Raw genomic sequence first — 14,492 nt, 5'->3', positions numbered from 1 at the left:
TCAAAAGAAAGAGAAGGAGGAAAGGAAGGAAGGAAGGAAGGAAGGGAGGGAGGGAGGGAGAGAGGGAGGGAGGGAGGGAAGAAATTTAGAACTAATGTCAAAGAGTTGCAGAATTTAGCTCCTTGAGTATCGCTGGGGGAATAGAACATGGCAGTATCTCCAGAAGGCAGTTTGGCTGATCCTCCAAAAGTTAAATATAGAATTTCCATATGACCTGGGAACTCAACTCCCATGTATACTGTGTTCCCGAAAGAACTGAAGGTAGGAACTCAAGCAAACAGAGCTGGACCGTCCAGGGCAGCAGGACTAAAGAAAAGATAAGAGAAGGGAGGTGGAAGGGGTATTGACACATGCTGTGACACCACAAACCTTGGAATGTTCTAAGTGGTGGGGCCGGAGAGCTGCCTCAGCAGTTATCATCTTCTGCTGTTTTTCCCGATGACCAAAGCAGGGTTCACACTACCCACACCTGACAGCTCATGGGCGTCTGTCACTTCCCATCCAGACAGTCTCCTGCCTCCAAGTGCACCTGCACTCACGTGCTCAGACATACATTCTCTCTCTGTCTCTCTGTCTCTGTCTCTGTCTCTGTCTCTCTGTCTCTCTCTCTCTCTCTCTCTCTCTCTCTCTCTCTCTCTCTCTCTCTCTCTCTCTGTCTCTCTCACACGCACACACACACTAAAAATAAAATAAAGCTTTTAAAAAAGAGAGACCGTATGCCAACTGTAAGACGCCAGACACAGAAGGTCACTTGTTAAATGATTCTATTTTTTACAAAATGTCCAGAACAGGCAAATCCAGAGGGACAGACACAGATGGGTGTTTACCCAAGCCTGGGGAGGAAGATGGGCAAGAGGCTCCTGCTCAGTGGGTGTGGGCTTTCTGCTGAGGTGACAAAAATGTTTTGGAACTAGCTGGGGTGGCTGTTACTTAACCATGTGAATGCACTAAAGGGCACTGGTTCATGATTCATGCTCTTTAAAATGGTTACTCTTGTGTGGATTTTACCCTAATTAAAAAAAAAAAAAAAAAAAAAAACCACATTGGAACTAAATAGAATCCGTACAGTCCACAGAGGCATCAGTACATACTGAGCATGTGCGAGAGAATGAACCTGACCACGGGCTGCAATGGGCTGCTTCCCTGAGTTTCTCTGACCCTCCAGCCTGACCACAGATCACTTCACACACGCTGGCCCTTCTGTTGACTCTTGTCCTTCCCACAGCACTGTATGTTTTATGAGGATAGAGAATGGGTCTCTGTGTTGCTGGTGAGGGAGCAGACACTACTGTGTACCCATCCCCCCAGTGTTGAGCCTGGCACACCGTATGCTGCACTCAATAAATGTAATTAAAAGGGTAAGAAAAGGAATAGAGGGCTGGATGTGGTGGCACAAACTTTAGTCCCAGTGTTTCGGAGGCAAGGAAGGAGGGATCTCTAAGTTCCAGGCCAGTAAAAAAAGAAAAACCAAAAACAAAAAAATCTTGCTTCTATATAATAAGTTCCAGGCTAGCCTGGGCTACATAGTTAGAACAGGGAGACCCTGTCTGAAAGCCCTGACTTTAAGAAGGACGAGGAAGAGGAGGAGAAGGAGGACTAGAGATAGTGGAAGGGGGAGAGGACAGGACAGGAGGGAGGCATACTCCTCTTCTTCTGTTTTCCCTTTCTCTCTGCTGGCATGTTAGATTCTACAACTTGGTTTTGGAGTATTTTGTGTGCTCAGGTGTGCTGGTTCTGATGCCCAAACAGAGAATGCCTTAGTTATTAAAACTCAGCTCTACTGGGGCTAGAGCGATGGCTCAGTGGTTAAGACCACTTGCTGCTCGTGAAGAGGGCTTGGGTTTGATTTCCAGCACCTATATGATGGCTCACAGCTGCTTGTAGCTCCAGTTCCAGGTGATCCAATGCCCTCTTTTGTCTTCTGCGCACACTTGCAAGCACACGGTGCACATGTACTCACACAGGCGCATGTGTATACACATAAAAATAAAAACTCTTGGCCTCTGTGCAGTTCTTGTCCTCACCCTCAAGCCAGGTTTCCCCAGGGATAGCAAGAAATGGGTTCTGTGAGTTCTGAACACTGAGGCACTAAGGTCAAGGGGGAGGTGAACTGTTGCCCTTTGGTAGAGGAATGTGCAGAGAAGCTGTACTCAGCTAAGTAAGCAAGAGGGAACCTCAGCCTCAGTGCCTCTGTAGTATAGCAGGTGCCCCGGAAAGAGCTCCTGTCTGTATATTCTGATCGTTCCTGGGCCCTGACTCAGGTGCCCCTGACTTCCCTCGTCTTTCGGATCTTCACCTGCTGGTCTTTTCCTTCCCTTCTTCCTTCAGCTTAAGCTCTGCTGGCTTCTTTAGTAATTTCCTCCCACGGAGTCCTTTCTTCTGCATTCCCAGTTGCCGATAACCTGGCCAGCATCTAAAACCCTGAGCAGGCTACAGCAGTGTTTTCCATATGGGGTCCACTAGGGGACGAATCATGAATCTGACTCTTAGCTATTTTTCCTGTTGCTGTGATAAAATGCCTGGTAGAAAGGAGCAAAAGGCTGTACTTTGGCTCACAGTTAGAAGGGATAGAAGTGAAGTCGAGGCAGCAGAGGCATGGAGCAGCTGATCACATTCACAGTCGTAAAAAGGAAAGCAGAGGGCAGTGAACTGCACACTGCTGTTCAACTCCCCTTTTTCAGTATTTAGTCTGGGATCTCAGCAGGGAATGGTGCCACCCACAGTGGACAGGTCTTCCCAACTTGATTAATATAATCAAAATAATCCCATGTGCATGCCCAGAGACCTATCTCCTGAGTGATCCTAAATTCTGTCAAGTTGATAATTAACACTAATCATAGCACAAACTAATCTATATACCATACCAAAAAGGGAACCTGTGGGGCAGGGAACCAGGAATGTGATGCATCAGGGCCTGCCATTGGGAAGGGATGCTAGGTCCAGATACAGAGATGCGTTATGTGAGTACTTTGAAGAGCTTAGCACATCCTGGGGTTGTGTGCTCATCTCCCTGAAATAATTTATGCTAATCTCATGATGAAAAATTCATACTGTCTTTGTTGTTGCTAAGCAACCAGCCCAAACATGTTTACTGTGTAAAATCTCTCAGGAAGGCCCTGAGCTGTACCCAGTGCCTGGAGCTGATGGGTGTACAAAGCAGAGACTAATCCAAGCATCAGGAGAGGTTTTGGAAACTAACCTACAAAGACACAGGGTCCTGTTCGCCTGTCTGGGGAAAACAGCAGCCTGAACAAAAATTTGACTAGTGTTTTCTTATTAAGCTCTAGCTTAGTGATGAAATACGTGGCTCTAGAGCCAGACTTCATAAGTTTGGGGTCTTAGAATATGTTACTATGAATACGATGTGAACATGTCACTTAAGCTTTCTAGATTCACATTTTTCATCTGTGAAATGCAATTGTCTAGTGCCTATAAAGAACGTACGTAGATGGCAGTGCCAGCACTGATGTTTACTACTCTGGGGATGTGGGCCTTTTGTTGTTGTTTGTACAGTTACTAGTCAGGGGATTTACTAACAACAGTCCTTTAAAAAGCTGAGAGCTGGGCTGTGGTGGTCTTGGCAGTGCCACATGTGCTTAGCACGTAGGAAACATTGGGTTCAAGCCTCCTCCTCCTGCCACCAGAAGCTAACAACAATAAGTAAGTAAAAGTCTGAGAATCTATGAAGATTATCCCTTCGAGCAGCCAGAGTCCAATCAGTTCCAGAAGTGGGGTTAGCAACTCACAGGGCCTCCAATCATCAAGAGCCAACAAAGGGGATTTGTGCCCAGAGAGTGACCACTCAGAGCTGAAGAAAGATGGACTTTGGACTGTGAGTGGCATTGCTCCTGCTCAGCCTTTCTCGTGGCTCCCTGAATCTTTCCCATCAGGCAGCACCATCACGTGCTCTGGGGCAACTGCTGGCTGCACCTTCTGTCTCCTCAGGAGGAGCGTGTTTGCCTAGGATGAACTCATTAACCTTTAATGGATGATGCGATGAATGTGTTGGTGCAACAGCTGTGTTTGGCCCACCTCACTCATGGGTGTAATGGAAACAAGCAGCCGGAGAACAGTCAAAGGGTTTCTAGGGCACCATTGCCGGCACTGTGGCCCCAGTCCCTAGAGTGAGCCTTTTATGATGCAGGTGGAGAAACAGTAGCAAATGGATAGTGCCAAGAGGCAGCTTGTGATGGACCATGCCCAGGAGGATCTCAGGCCTAAAACCCCCATCATGAGTGTACTGGCCTGGTCTTCATGATGCCCACAACCACTATGTCACAATAAGATGACTTAATAGGAGCCATGCTGGTACACAGCTACTTACAGGAAAGCACACAAACAGTAAGGCTAGGTAACTTTTAAAGGAAATAAGCCATGCAGGCAGAACTTAGATTAAGAGGCAGAGCAAGGATTGAAACCCAGCAGCTACCCATTCCCTATTCAGCCTGTCCCTTACTTGCCTGGCAGGGTGGCACCATGCATGTCTCAAGCCTGGCTTCAGGTCTCCTGTAAATGGGAACTTGCCTGTTTGGCCTACTTTGTGGTTTGTCTCTCCTAATCCATGTTACATATGAAATGCTTTCATTCAATATACACATCCAGGGGCATCACATGACCTGCTTCCCAGCCGACATTGTCAGGAGTATGGGAAAAGTAAAGGACACACTCTAGACCTTGGGGGAAAGGACCCATTTGTACATATATTATTTGACATACATTCAGCATTTATTTGTCCCTTAAAAACTTGTAGCTAAGCTTCCACTATAGGCCATCATGTTTCAGGTCTGATGGAATGGGAGAAGTGAGTGAACAGGGTGCTGGTGACAGTGGTTAGCAGGGGTGTGGATGGCAGAGTTGATGAGTACTGCTGAAGGCCAAGTGAGGTCACTAAAGTCTTTAGCTACACACTGCCTTTGAGAGGACAGGCAGTAAGTAGCAGGTCCCCTGGGAACCCAAGTTACTTGAGAAGGTCCACTTAAGGTCCCAGCCAAGTAAGTGCCACATTAATTGAAACATGACCCTAAAATGAAAGTGTCTTGACCCCTTAGGGTCATGTTAGGAGATGACCTCTGGACGATTAGTAGGAAGGGCAGCTTCTCTGCTCACCCAAGAATGCCAAAAGGGATCACAGAAACCTGAAACCTGAGAAGAGGGAATTCCATAGAAGGAAGTCAGGGGGGTCTGAAGGCAGCTTACAAATAAATTCAGAGACAGCTGTGGAGAAGAGGGAGGTGCTCTGAGGGCCACCTCCCTGACTATTTCTTTTTCAAGCCATAGGTCAGCTGTAACCAAATTTCCTGGGGTGGACTGAGGTGTCCCACCAGCCCTGGAATGGCCTCTGTAAGAAGACTGAACTGCCCGCATTCCCCAAAGGCTGGGCAGAAGTGAGGTGGGACATTGTCCAAGTAAGTAGAACAAAGGGACCTGAGGCCAGCACTAGGGCAAAACTCTGTGACGTGTGACCTGAAGCCAGCAGGGCATGAGGGGGCATGGCACAGAGAGTGGTCACCCTCTGCCACCTGGCCCTCAGCAGGAGCTGCTGACCACTTGTGCTGTGACCCTATCCCTTCTTTAACTTGAGAACCCCTCAGATAAATCTCCAGGATGCTTAAAGAGCAGAAAGTAAAATCCACAGGCTGTATAGGGACAGTCAATAGCATATACCCAGGAACCGCTACATGTGCGGTCTTTTATTAATGTAGTAAATCACAGGATGGAGCAAGGGCTTTAATAAACACCATAACTTAAAGTGGAGGGGTGGTAAGTATAAATGACAGCGGGAGTGTCTGCAACCCCAGCAGCATGTTTTAGGCAAGCTATGACTTTCCTTGAGGCTAAAGTCTTGAGGATCAGGAACACACCCATGCTTTCTTGTTTATAGCCCCACTTACAGAAAATGTCAAGTTTCAGTTTGAGTTAATGGTGACAAAAACATGACCATTTCCCCCTACTTAAGCCCCTGACTCCTTTAAACTCCATCTGCAGACTCCTGGCAGATTTTTAACCCCTGGGAAGGCCCCCAGGCTCTTTTTCAATACCAAGCTTAGTTTTGTTTATCCATTTGGGACATAAATCAGATTCCCAAGACTACCCTAGAACACCAAAGACATTTCCCAGCAACACAGCCAACGAGATTTGGAAGCATGAGGCAAGAATGCTGCACCTTACAAACATCAGACCTCACTGGGACACAACTAGCTGCAAGATCTCTGTTGGAACCAGATAGTTACAGACCCCACCCTCCTCCAGCATGGCGTCCTCTCTTTGAGGAACATTTGCAATGAGCATTGCTGACTGTCCTTCAGTCACCTCCCACCCTGCACCTACCTCCTTGGCTTCCTTGAAATCAACTGCACTGTCTTTATCCGTTGCTTTATCTGGGTCAGTGGATGAATCAGAGCACAGTGGCCACCAAGACACCTTGAGCTCTCAGGTCTTCATTTTCACACCTATTGATTTAACCTCTACTGTCAAATTCCCTGGCACCAGAGATGAGCATCATCCTGACGCATGAGCATCACATATCAACAGATATTCATGGGCGGACATCACTGAGCCTCCATAGAACTGGCCCTGGGTTGCAAAACCACAGCCCCTGCACCCATGTCCCACAGAAAGATGGCTGGGAGCCTTTGTTTGCTGTGATTTCTTATTTCACAAATGCCAGCTTCTAGGTATTAGGAATAAATAATACGCAGGTGGCTAATGTGAATGACAGCCAATGTGGTGAGCGCTGTAAAAGGCTTTAGAAGGAGTGATATGGCACATGCGGTCATCGGGATGTTTGTTTCATGGACCAGTAAATAAAATCCTCCCTTGGAAGATAGCAGGAAAAGATCTAAAGGCTGAACAGAAGCCATCTGTGTGGGAAATGAGTCGGGGACAGAAGACGAAGAAGAATCATCAAGCCAGAGAGGCAAAACTGCAAAAAGAGTAACTGGGGTGAGCCTGGCTGGAGAGACGGGCACCTGCCAGACAGAGGAGGTAGGGGGTTGGCTGCAGGGGCTACTAGCAAACTCTAACATCAGACTAGTTCAGGGGCAACCGGGTGGCCTTGGGCAAGTCATTTGCCCTCCCTGAACTTGCGTTTCTGAATTTGTAAATAGAGCGATTCCCTTGTACCTTTGTTGGGCTGTTAAAAGCACAAATATATGTAAAGGTCTTACCAGTGAAGCAGCGTGGTGGTGACTAAACCGTGGCTGGCTTGCTGCCACTTATTCTAATGAGGCAGGCATTTGGGGGGGGGGTTAAGTTCTGAGAAATAGTCTGGCATGTCTTTGGCAGATAATCAGAACTGCGTGGGCTACTGGGGGTCAGTAGGACAGTCGGAAGGGAGCCTGGAGGCTGTTTACTCTAACTGCTCCCCAGTTAGGGGCAGGGCTGGAGGGTCACTGCTGAAAGGCAGCAGACTACCATCTGTCCCTCAGGTGTCTCTCAGCCCCGCCAGATGGGAGGGTAAGGCGGCCAGCCACACCCTTACCACTGGGGAGCCCACTGTTCCCACTTCCAGACCACTCCAGGCTGTCATCCCATCACTCACCAGCTCCTGTTTACCAATGACATTGTCACTTGCCTGGGATTCTAAGTGCCTCAAGGACAGCAGCCATTTCCCTTTACTCCCACTACAGTGACCAACAACACAGGCTCCACTCTGGGACCTGGGGGCCTTTTCTGAATAATTAATTCACTAGTAAAAGGAGGACTGGCTCAGAGCAAGATCCTCTCAGAAGGCTAAACTCAGGAAATCTGGAAGGTCATGGGAGGTCCTTGATGCATGTCTGACCCATGGCCAGCCTTCCTCTGGTGCTCCAAGGAGCAATGTCCTCCACCTGAGAAGCATTCTGGAGGTCATATATCATGGAAAAGGCTCTTCCTGCAGACCCCCGCAGACTCTGCTGCCGTTCCTGCCTGGGATGCAGAGCCCATAGCCCATTTCCATCTCAGAGGGCTCTGAGGACCACAGATGGAGGGAATAAAAGCTCTCCAATCTCCAGAGACCTCCGTGGATGCTGAGGCTCAGCTGCTAGGAGAGGGGGGTCTTGCCAGCTCCTCCTTATTGGCTGTCTCTGGACCCAGGCATCCCTACTGCCCCTGCTGTCCAGCTGGAGGGATACATAGGGAGGAGGTGCCACATCCCTTCTGATTATTTCTCAGCCATTTGCCCTACAGTATCTCTCCCTCTTTCCTCTGGCAGACCCCACTACGCTTGTCCCCTATTTCTGCAGGCTTCTCCCCAGTGTCCATCGGAGGATGCCTTAATCCTGTAGCTTCCTCACCCTTTCCAAAGGTTCACAGCCTCTCTCCTCTCTGCACACAGTCCCCCTACCCTTATTTCTTTCCCAGCCCTCTCAAGCCCTCATCCCTCATTCTCTTCCACCTCTCTCCCCCATCCCTCGGGGCCACCAAGACAGGACCCCTGTTGCAGGTCCACTGTCCTCCTCCCTGTCTGGCAAATATAAGGTGGCCTGGCCATCCCACCTGGCCCGCACTCACCTGTTGGGCTGGCCTGAGCAAACCGGGCCTCGCCTTCTCCGGGTCCGGCTCGCGGTCCCGCGGCAGCAACCCCTTCTTAGGGTGCATGTGCCTGCACAGACAGGTGACCCCACACAGAGCAAGGATGCTGGTGGCAGTGCCCAGCGTGGCGCCCAGAGCGATCACAGGCACCGACAGCACCATGGTGCCTGCTTCCCGCGGCTCGCCCGCTTCCAGCTTCCCGCCGCCGTCGGCCTTCTGCACCTCGCGCTCCCGCCAGGCTCCAGCCGTGCTCCAGACTCCGAGGGCGGGGACGCAGCCAGCCGGGAGGGAGGATGACTGTAAGGACGTCAGAGGCGGAGGCTGACCCGGAGGCGCGTCAACAGCTACCCCCTCCTAGCCACCATGTGACCCGCCCCCTATCTCCTATGGGCCAGCCTCAGGTTTGTGCAGGGTCCGTGCCTAGTGATCTAAAGTGTACACGCGCGCGCACACACACGTACATACATATGTACAAACACACGTACACACACATTGGCAGGTGATAGCCTCAGAGTTGTGTGTGGGTCATTCCCCCCCCCTCAAGCTTTGCAAGCAACCACACAGGAGTAGAACCTTCTCATTTCCTGAGTTCCCAGTGGCTTGCTTCCCACCAAGGACAGATACAGACAAAGGCTGGGAAGGGGAGTGGGAGGGGGGAACAAGGAGAGAGATGGGGGAAAGTTATGCTAGGGCTGCACTACAGCTCTTGTGTATTATCTGATCTGATCCACAGCAACCTGACCTCCTACACAGCTAAGGATGCTGAGGGGACACAGGGCTGCTGGAAACATTGTCACCATCCTAAGCCTACACTCAGAGATGTTTGCTGATTCCAAGTCCCAAGGCCAGTAAGCATCAGAGGTTGCCGCCGGGGCACACAACTCACAATGCGGAGAACGTGAGAGGGAAAATTGAGAATGTGTGCAGGAAAACGACTGTCTTTGCTCTAGAGAGCTGAGCTCTTGGTGTTTTTCATTATGCAGAGGGTTTGATTCGTTGAGAACTAGGTGTGGTTTGCGAGCTCTTGGTGTGCTGAGGGCCTCTGAGAGGGAGCTTGGCAGAATTTAATCCACAGCTTCCATGCAGCTGATGACTCTGGAGTTGGAGACGCCCAGCAGCTCTTGTCTGTTCAGCCTCAGGTGTGGTCATTGACTGGGTCCGCCTTTGCCTCCCTCTGGTTTATCACTTACCCACCACACGGTGCACCGCCATGACTCCGTGGCTCGGAACCGTGGTTTCTCTACAGAGCGTGATTCTGGAGGTTGGCTGGGCTCAGCTGGGTGGTTTCTGCTCAACAGTCTTCTGGGACTGCAGTTATCTAGGGGTCCAGCTGGTGCTGGGCCACCACAGGAAACAATGGGCAACCCCAGCAGGCGTCCTTGGATCTCCTCCACATGGCCTCTTGATGTAGCCAGAGGGAGCCCAGGTTGGCATGCCAGCATGGCAGCCAGGTTCAAAAGAAGGAAGCCTCAATTGCCAGTTCTCCTAAGGCCTGGGCACAGAAGAAAATTTCTTTGCTCAAAGCAGCTAACTTCCTTTCCTAATCCTTTCAACATCTACCAGAATTGATGCTTCTGAAGCCCGTGGTGGAGCCTGACTGTCACATACACAACCTTTCAAAGGTTCTCTATGCATAGACCCCCCAGAGGCAACTTAGATTCAAACACTTTGCTACATGGTGGCTCCTGCTAATCCCCCTGTTTCTCCTCAGCTGTCCCCAGCGGATTGCAGATTCATTCAACAATTCAAAACTTAGAGGCTCCACATCACCCATGACTGCACACAGCAGGCACTCAATAATTGTTAAGCAACTCCTCACATGATCATCTCCCTACGGGTTCTAGCAGCTTGGAGGGAGTTCCATCTTCTGTATCAACTCCATTTTATTATATTGATTTTTTTCCCCCACAGTTATTAGTTATGTGCCTGCTGTATACCAGGGATGTTTTCCTACTAAGCCCTATTTGCTTACAGCTGTAAAGTGTACTTCTTAAACCCCCACCCCCATTTCCTCTGCTCTATTTAGCAGTCTCTCCCATCAGAACTGTCCTGGGAGGTTCTCTTGGCTTCTGAGTCTGGCAATGCAAGGCATTCTGGGGAGATGAGAGGCTTAATTAACGCAGTTGGCTGCAGGTCTCCCAGGCCTGTGCTGCTCCCCTGAGAGACTCTTAATGCCACCAGTCAGAATAAAATCTAAGAGGGGCACGGATGGAAAGTGTCCGAGGGACATCAGACACCTGCCTTGTAGTCCACTGTTGTTATGGTTACTAGGATGCTAGCAGCTGGTGGCCTCCAGCCTTGGAAGAAGAGCTTACCTCTTATCTGTTTGATATGCAATGAACCTACTACAGAGGCAGGAGTGGAGCCCAAGACAGCTGAAGCCCAGGGGTTGTCTGGGTGCTGGAATGCCTTTGCTATCCAACCAGACAGCCTCACACATCCCATCAAAGGGGTAACTTACACTTCCTCTGACTGATATCTAAGAAGTGGCCTTTAATGAAAAGGCATGGCTGGGTTTCTTTGACAAATGAAATCACGTGGTCTGATAAAAGTGGTCGACAGAGTCATCCTGGAAGAATGGATGAGACAGTCTGAAGAAGAGGTCAGTGGATAATTGGGAATGTTCTGTCTGCCAGGATGCCAAGGTCAGACAAGGGCAAGATTCTGGGGGGGGGTGCATCTCAAGCAGAAGGAGGGTCTCCAAGGGCTGTCCCCACCTCCACCCCAGCCTCTGCATGAAATGCTGTCATTGTTATTTTGATGGATGCTTGGATGTTTTAATAGTGGGAGGAGTGACTCCTAGTCGCCAAGATCCTGAAAGGCTATCATCCTGGAGGAAAAAAAAAAATCAAATGCAGTCACATGGCTGCTCACCATGGGGTAGCTTCTGAGACTCCTTTAAGCCACAATGCCATCATAGGATGTGCTTACACAAAACCAGAGTGCACAGGTCAGCCAAACCCTGTGTTCCCTGTATGCAATTAAGGGACACCATGACTATGGGCTGCACAGAGGCTGCATCCAACACAATACAAATATTGCTTCACAGTGGCCATTTAATAATTATAAGGAATGCATTAGAAGATACTAATAATAGTAAGTGCAGTAAATACACAAACCAGTAGCAGTGGTTTGTTGTCAGGACCAAGTATTGTGCTTGAACACAACTGTATGTGCCATGCTTTTCTGTGACTGGTGGTGTAGTATGTCTGCTCCCACAAGCATGGCCACAGACAAGAGAAGAATGCATCACAGTGATGCCTGGTCAGTTCCATTGTCATCTTACGGGAATATAGCATCGAATGGATGGTCACCGGCCACAGCATTCCTGCAATAAAACACACAACACTGTAGAGGGTCAAATATGAGTGACCATGGCCCAGAAACATGGATTCAGCTTAACCACAAAATGTGCTAACTATTTAATGATTTCTTTTTATGGAGATGCTTTGAGTCCCTTGGTGAAAACAACAGCTTTGTGGGTTTTAGCAACCCTGGTGTGTTGGTTTGCATGACACTGTCCCCATGGGCTCCCATATTTGAAGACTTGGTCCCCCAGTTGGTGGCGCCTTATTGGAGGAAGTATGTTACTGGGGCTGGCTTTGAGATGGTATAGCTTTGTGCCACTTCCTGTTCTGGATTCTTCGGTTTCCAATGTGTGGCTGAAATGTGACCATCCAGCTTCCTGCTCTTGCTGCCACACCATGCCACACTATACCTTCCCTGACATTATAGACCCTAACCCTCTGATGCCCAGAAGCCAAAATAAAGTCATCCTTAAGCTGCTTTTGATCATGGTATTTTATCACAGCAACAGAAAAGTAACTAATACCACAGAGATCTAGTAGGTATGGGTCCCAGATGCCCTCTGGTGGTGTGCTTAGCTTTGGGGTCTCTGGAAGCTAGTGGTTAGTATATCCCAAGGGATTTTTACCAGATAATCACTAGGATGTCAGGGGAGACACAGTAGTGGGCAGCAAATACAACTGCTAAGAAAAATAAAGATCGCTCGGGATAATTGTCTCTGGGCCTGCAAGATTCCAGGGCTCAATGGCATACACATTCTAGTCAGTCAATCGGCCTTGTAGATGCTGGAATGCATTCTGTTTGGTTTGGTTTGAATTTTGTTCTGTTTTGTTTTTTTCTGGGAACTTTAGTTCACAGCTTCCCCCAGCTGACCAAGTGTCCCATTTGCATGTAGAGGCTAAATACTGGCTTTGATTTTTGTTTTTTGGTGTTTATGTTGGTGTTGTTCCATGGCACTGCATAGGCTTATTCCTACAATCTGATGAACCAGAAACAGGAGTGATAGGAAGACGATCTGAGACAGAGACAGAGAGACAGAGAAAGAGAGAGACAGAGAGACAGAGACAGAAACAGAGACAGAGACAGAAGACAGAGACAGAGAGAGAAGACAGAGACAGAGAGAAAACAGACAGACAGAGAGACAGAGAGAGAGAGAGAGAGAGAGAGAGAGAGAGAGAAAGACAGAGACAGAGACAGAGACAGAGAGAGACAGAGAGAAGACAAACAGAGAGAGTGATAGAGAGAGAGACAGAAACAGACAGAGAGACAGAGAGACATAGACAGAGAGTTGGTAAAGACACTAAGGGAGAAAGCCCTGGATCACATAAAATTTTAACAGCCATTATGATTGAGATCTGGTCTTCCCTTCTTTCTTCCTTCCCTTGTCCTCCCCTCCCCTACCATCCACCCTCCCCTCCCCTGCCATCCACCCTCCCCTCCCCTGCCATCCACCCTCCCCTCCCCTGCCATCCACCCTCCCCTCCCCTGCCATCCACCCTCCCCTCCCCTGCCATCCACCTTCCCCTCCCCTGCCATCCACCCTCCCCTCCCCTGCCATCCACCCTCCCCTCCCCTGCCACCCACCCTCCCCTCCCCTGCCATCCACCCTCCCCTCCCCTGCCATCCACCCTCCCCTCCCCTGCCATCCACCCTCCCCTCCTCTGTAAATGACATAATGTTTACATGTGATACTCATAATAGCAGTATTATACCCACAAAGGAAACAATCAAGAACACAGTATGGGATGAAGATATAAAGGCAGAAGAGGAGGGAAACAGACACTTTAGCCAACCAGAAGCTGATTTTAGACTAGATTGATCACATGTTTCCTTCTGCATCTACAGCTCCTTGTACTTTGTTTGCTGTTATTTAATGTTTAGACTATTCAAAATAATTTATTGCTTTTTAATTTTAGTTTTCTAAAGTTTAAAGTTTGATGGTAGTCCTTAGTGAAGTGCTTAGTTTTAATTTTAGAAAACATTAATCTTCAATATCTAAATTATTGTATCTCCTGTTTGTGACTAACAATTTCCTTTGTCCTGCTACATCAGATTTCAGTTTGGGGAAGAACTAGAAAGTCACACTGGAGAAGAATCCAGAAGGCAGTACAACACCATTTCCAATTTATTTTTAGCAAAATACATTTTAACTTCTGTTTTTCTTTTTCTCACTTGGTGGCTCCTTCAAAACGTTTTCCTCATAAATGTTAGGAAATATTTCATTCCTAGAAATAGCTATATTTCAATAAAAATCCAAGAAAGCTATATCTAAGACACAGAAGACATAGGCATTGTATACTCAATATTTAAGTTATAAATAAAGCATAAAACATGGCATATTTCTATGTTGTCTTGGCACAAATAACCTTTTTGTTAGTTTGTTTTTGTTTTTTGTTTTTCAAGGCAGGGTTTCTCTGTATAGCCTTGGTTGTCCTGGACTCACTTTAAAGACCAGGCTGCACAGATAACTCTTTTTATAATTTATTTTACACAAAAGCCCCTCTTTTTGCATTTTACAAATGTTTTTCATTTCTTTTATATTTGGATAATCAGTTTAATCATTTAATGGGTTTCTGTTTAAAAGATTTTATTCCTTTTTATGGCTGAAGCCCCAGAGATGAGCACAGTGTCTCCGATGCACTGTGGAGAGTGAATCAAAACTACCAGTATCA

The 14,492-nt window shown here is 48.2% G+C and overlaps 1 protein-coding gene across 1 annotated transcript in view; it reads right to left on the bottom strand.

The window, feature by feature from the left end:
• Positions 1-8,800, bottom strand: part of Syt13 (synaptotagmin 13) — a 37,446-nt gene extending 28,646 nt beyond the window's left edge. Inside the window, exon 1 of the mRNA XM_051144192.1 lies at positions 8,494-8,800. Within this exon, the coding sequence (XP_051000149.1) occupies positions 8,494-8,676 (183 nt within the window). The 5' untranslated portion in view covers positions 8,677-8,800. The remainder of the gene's footprint in view (positions 1-8,493) is intronic.
• Between the last annotated feature and the right edge of the window lie 5,692 nt (positions 8,801-14,492).

This window comes from Acomys russatus, chromosome 4 (assembly GCF_903995435.1).
Source record: "Acomys russatus chromosome 4, mAcoRus1.1, whole genome shotgun sequence".
NCBI classification, from domain to species: domain Eukaryota; kingdom Metazoa; phylum Chordata; class Mammalia; order Rodentia; family Muridae; genus Acomys; species Acomys russatus.
Note: the sequence above shows the minus strand (reverse complement) of the source record. Positions and strands in the feature narration are given on the sequence as shown.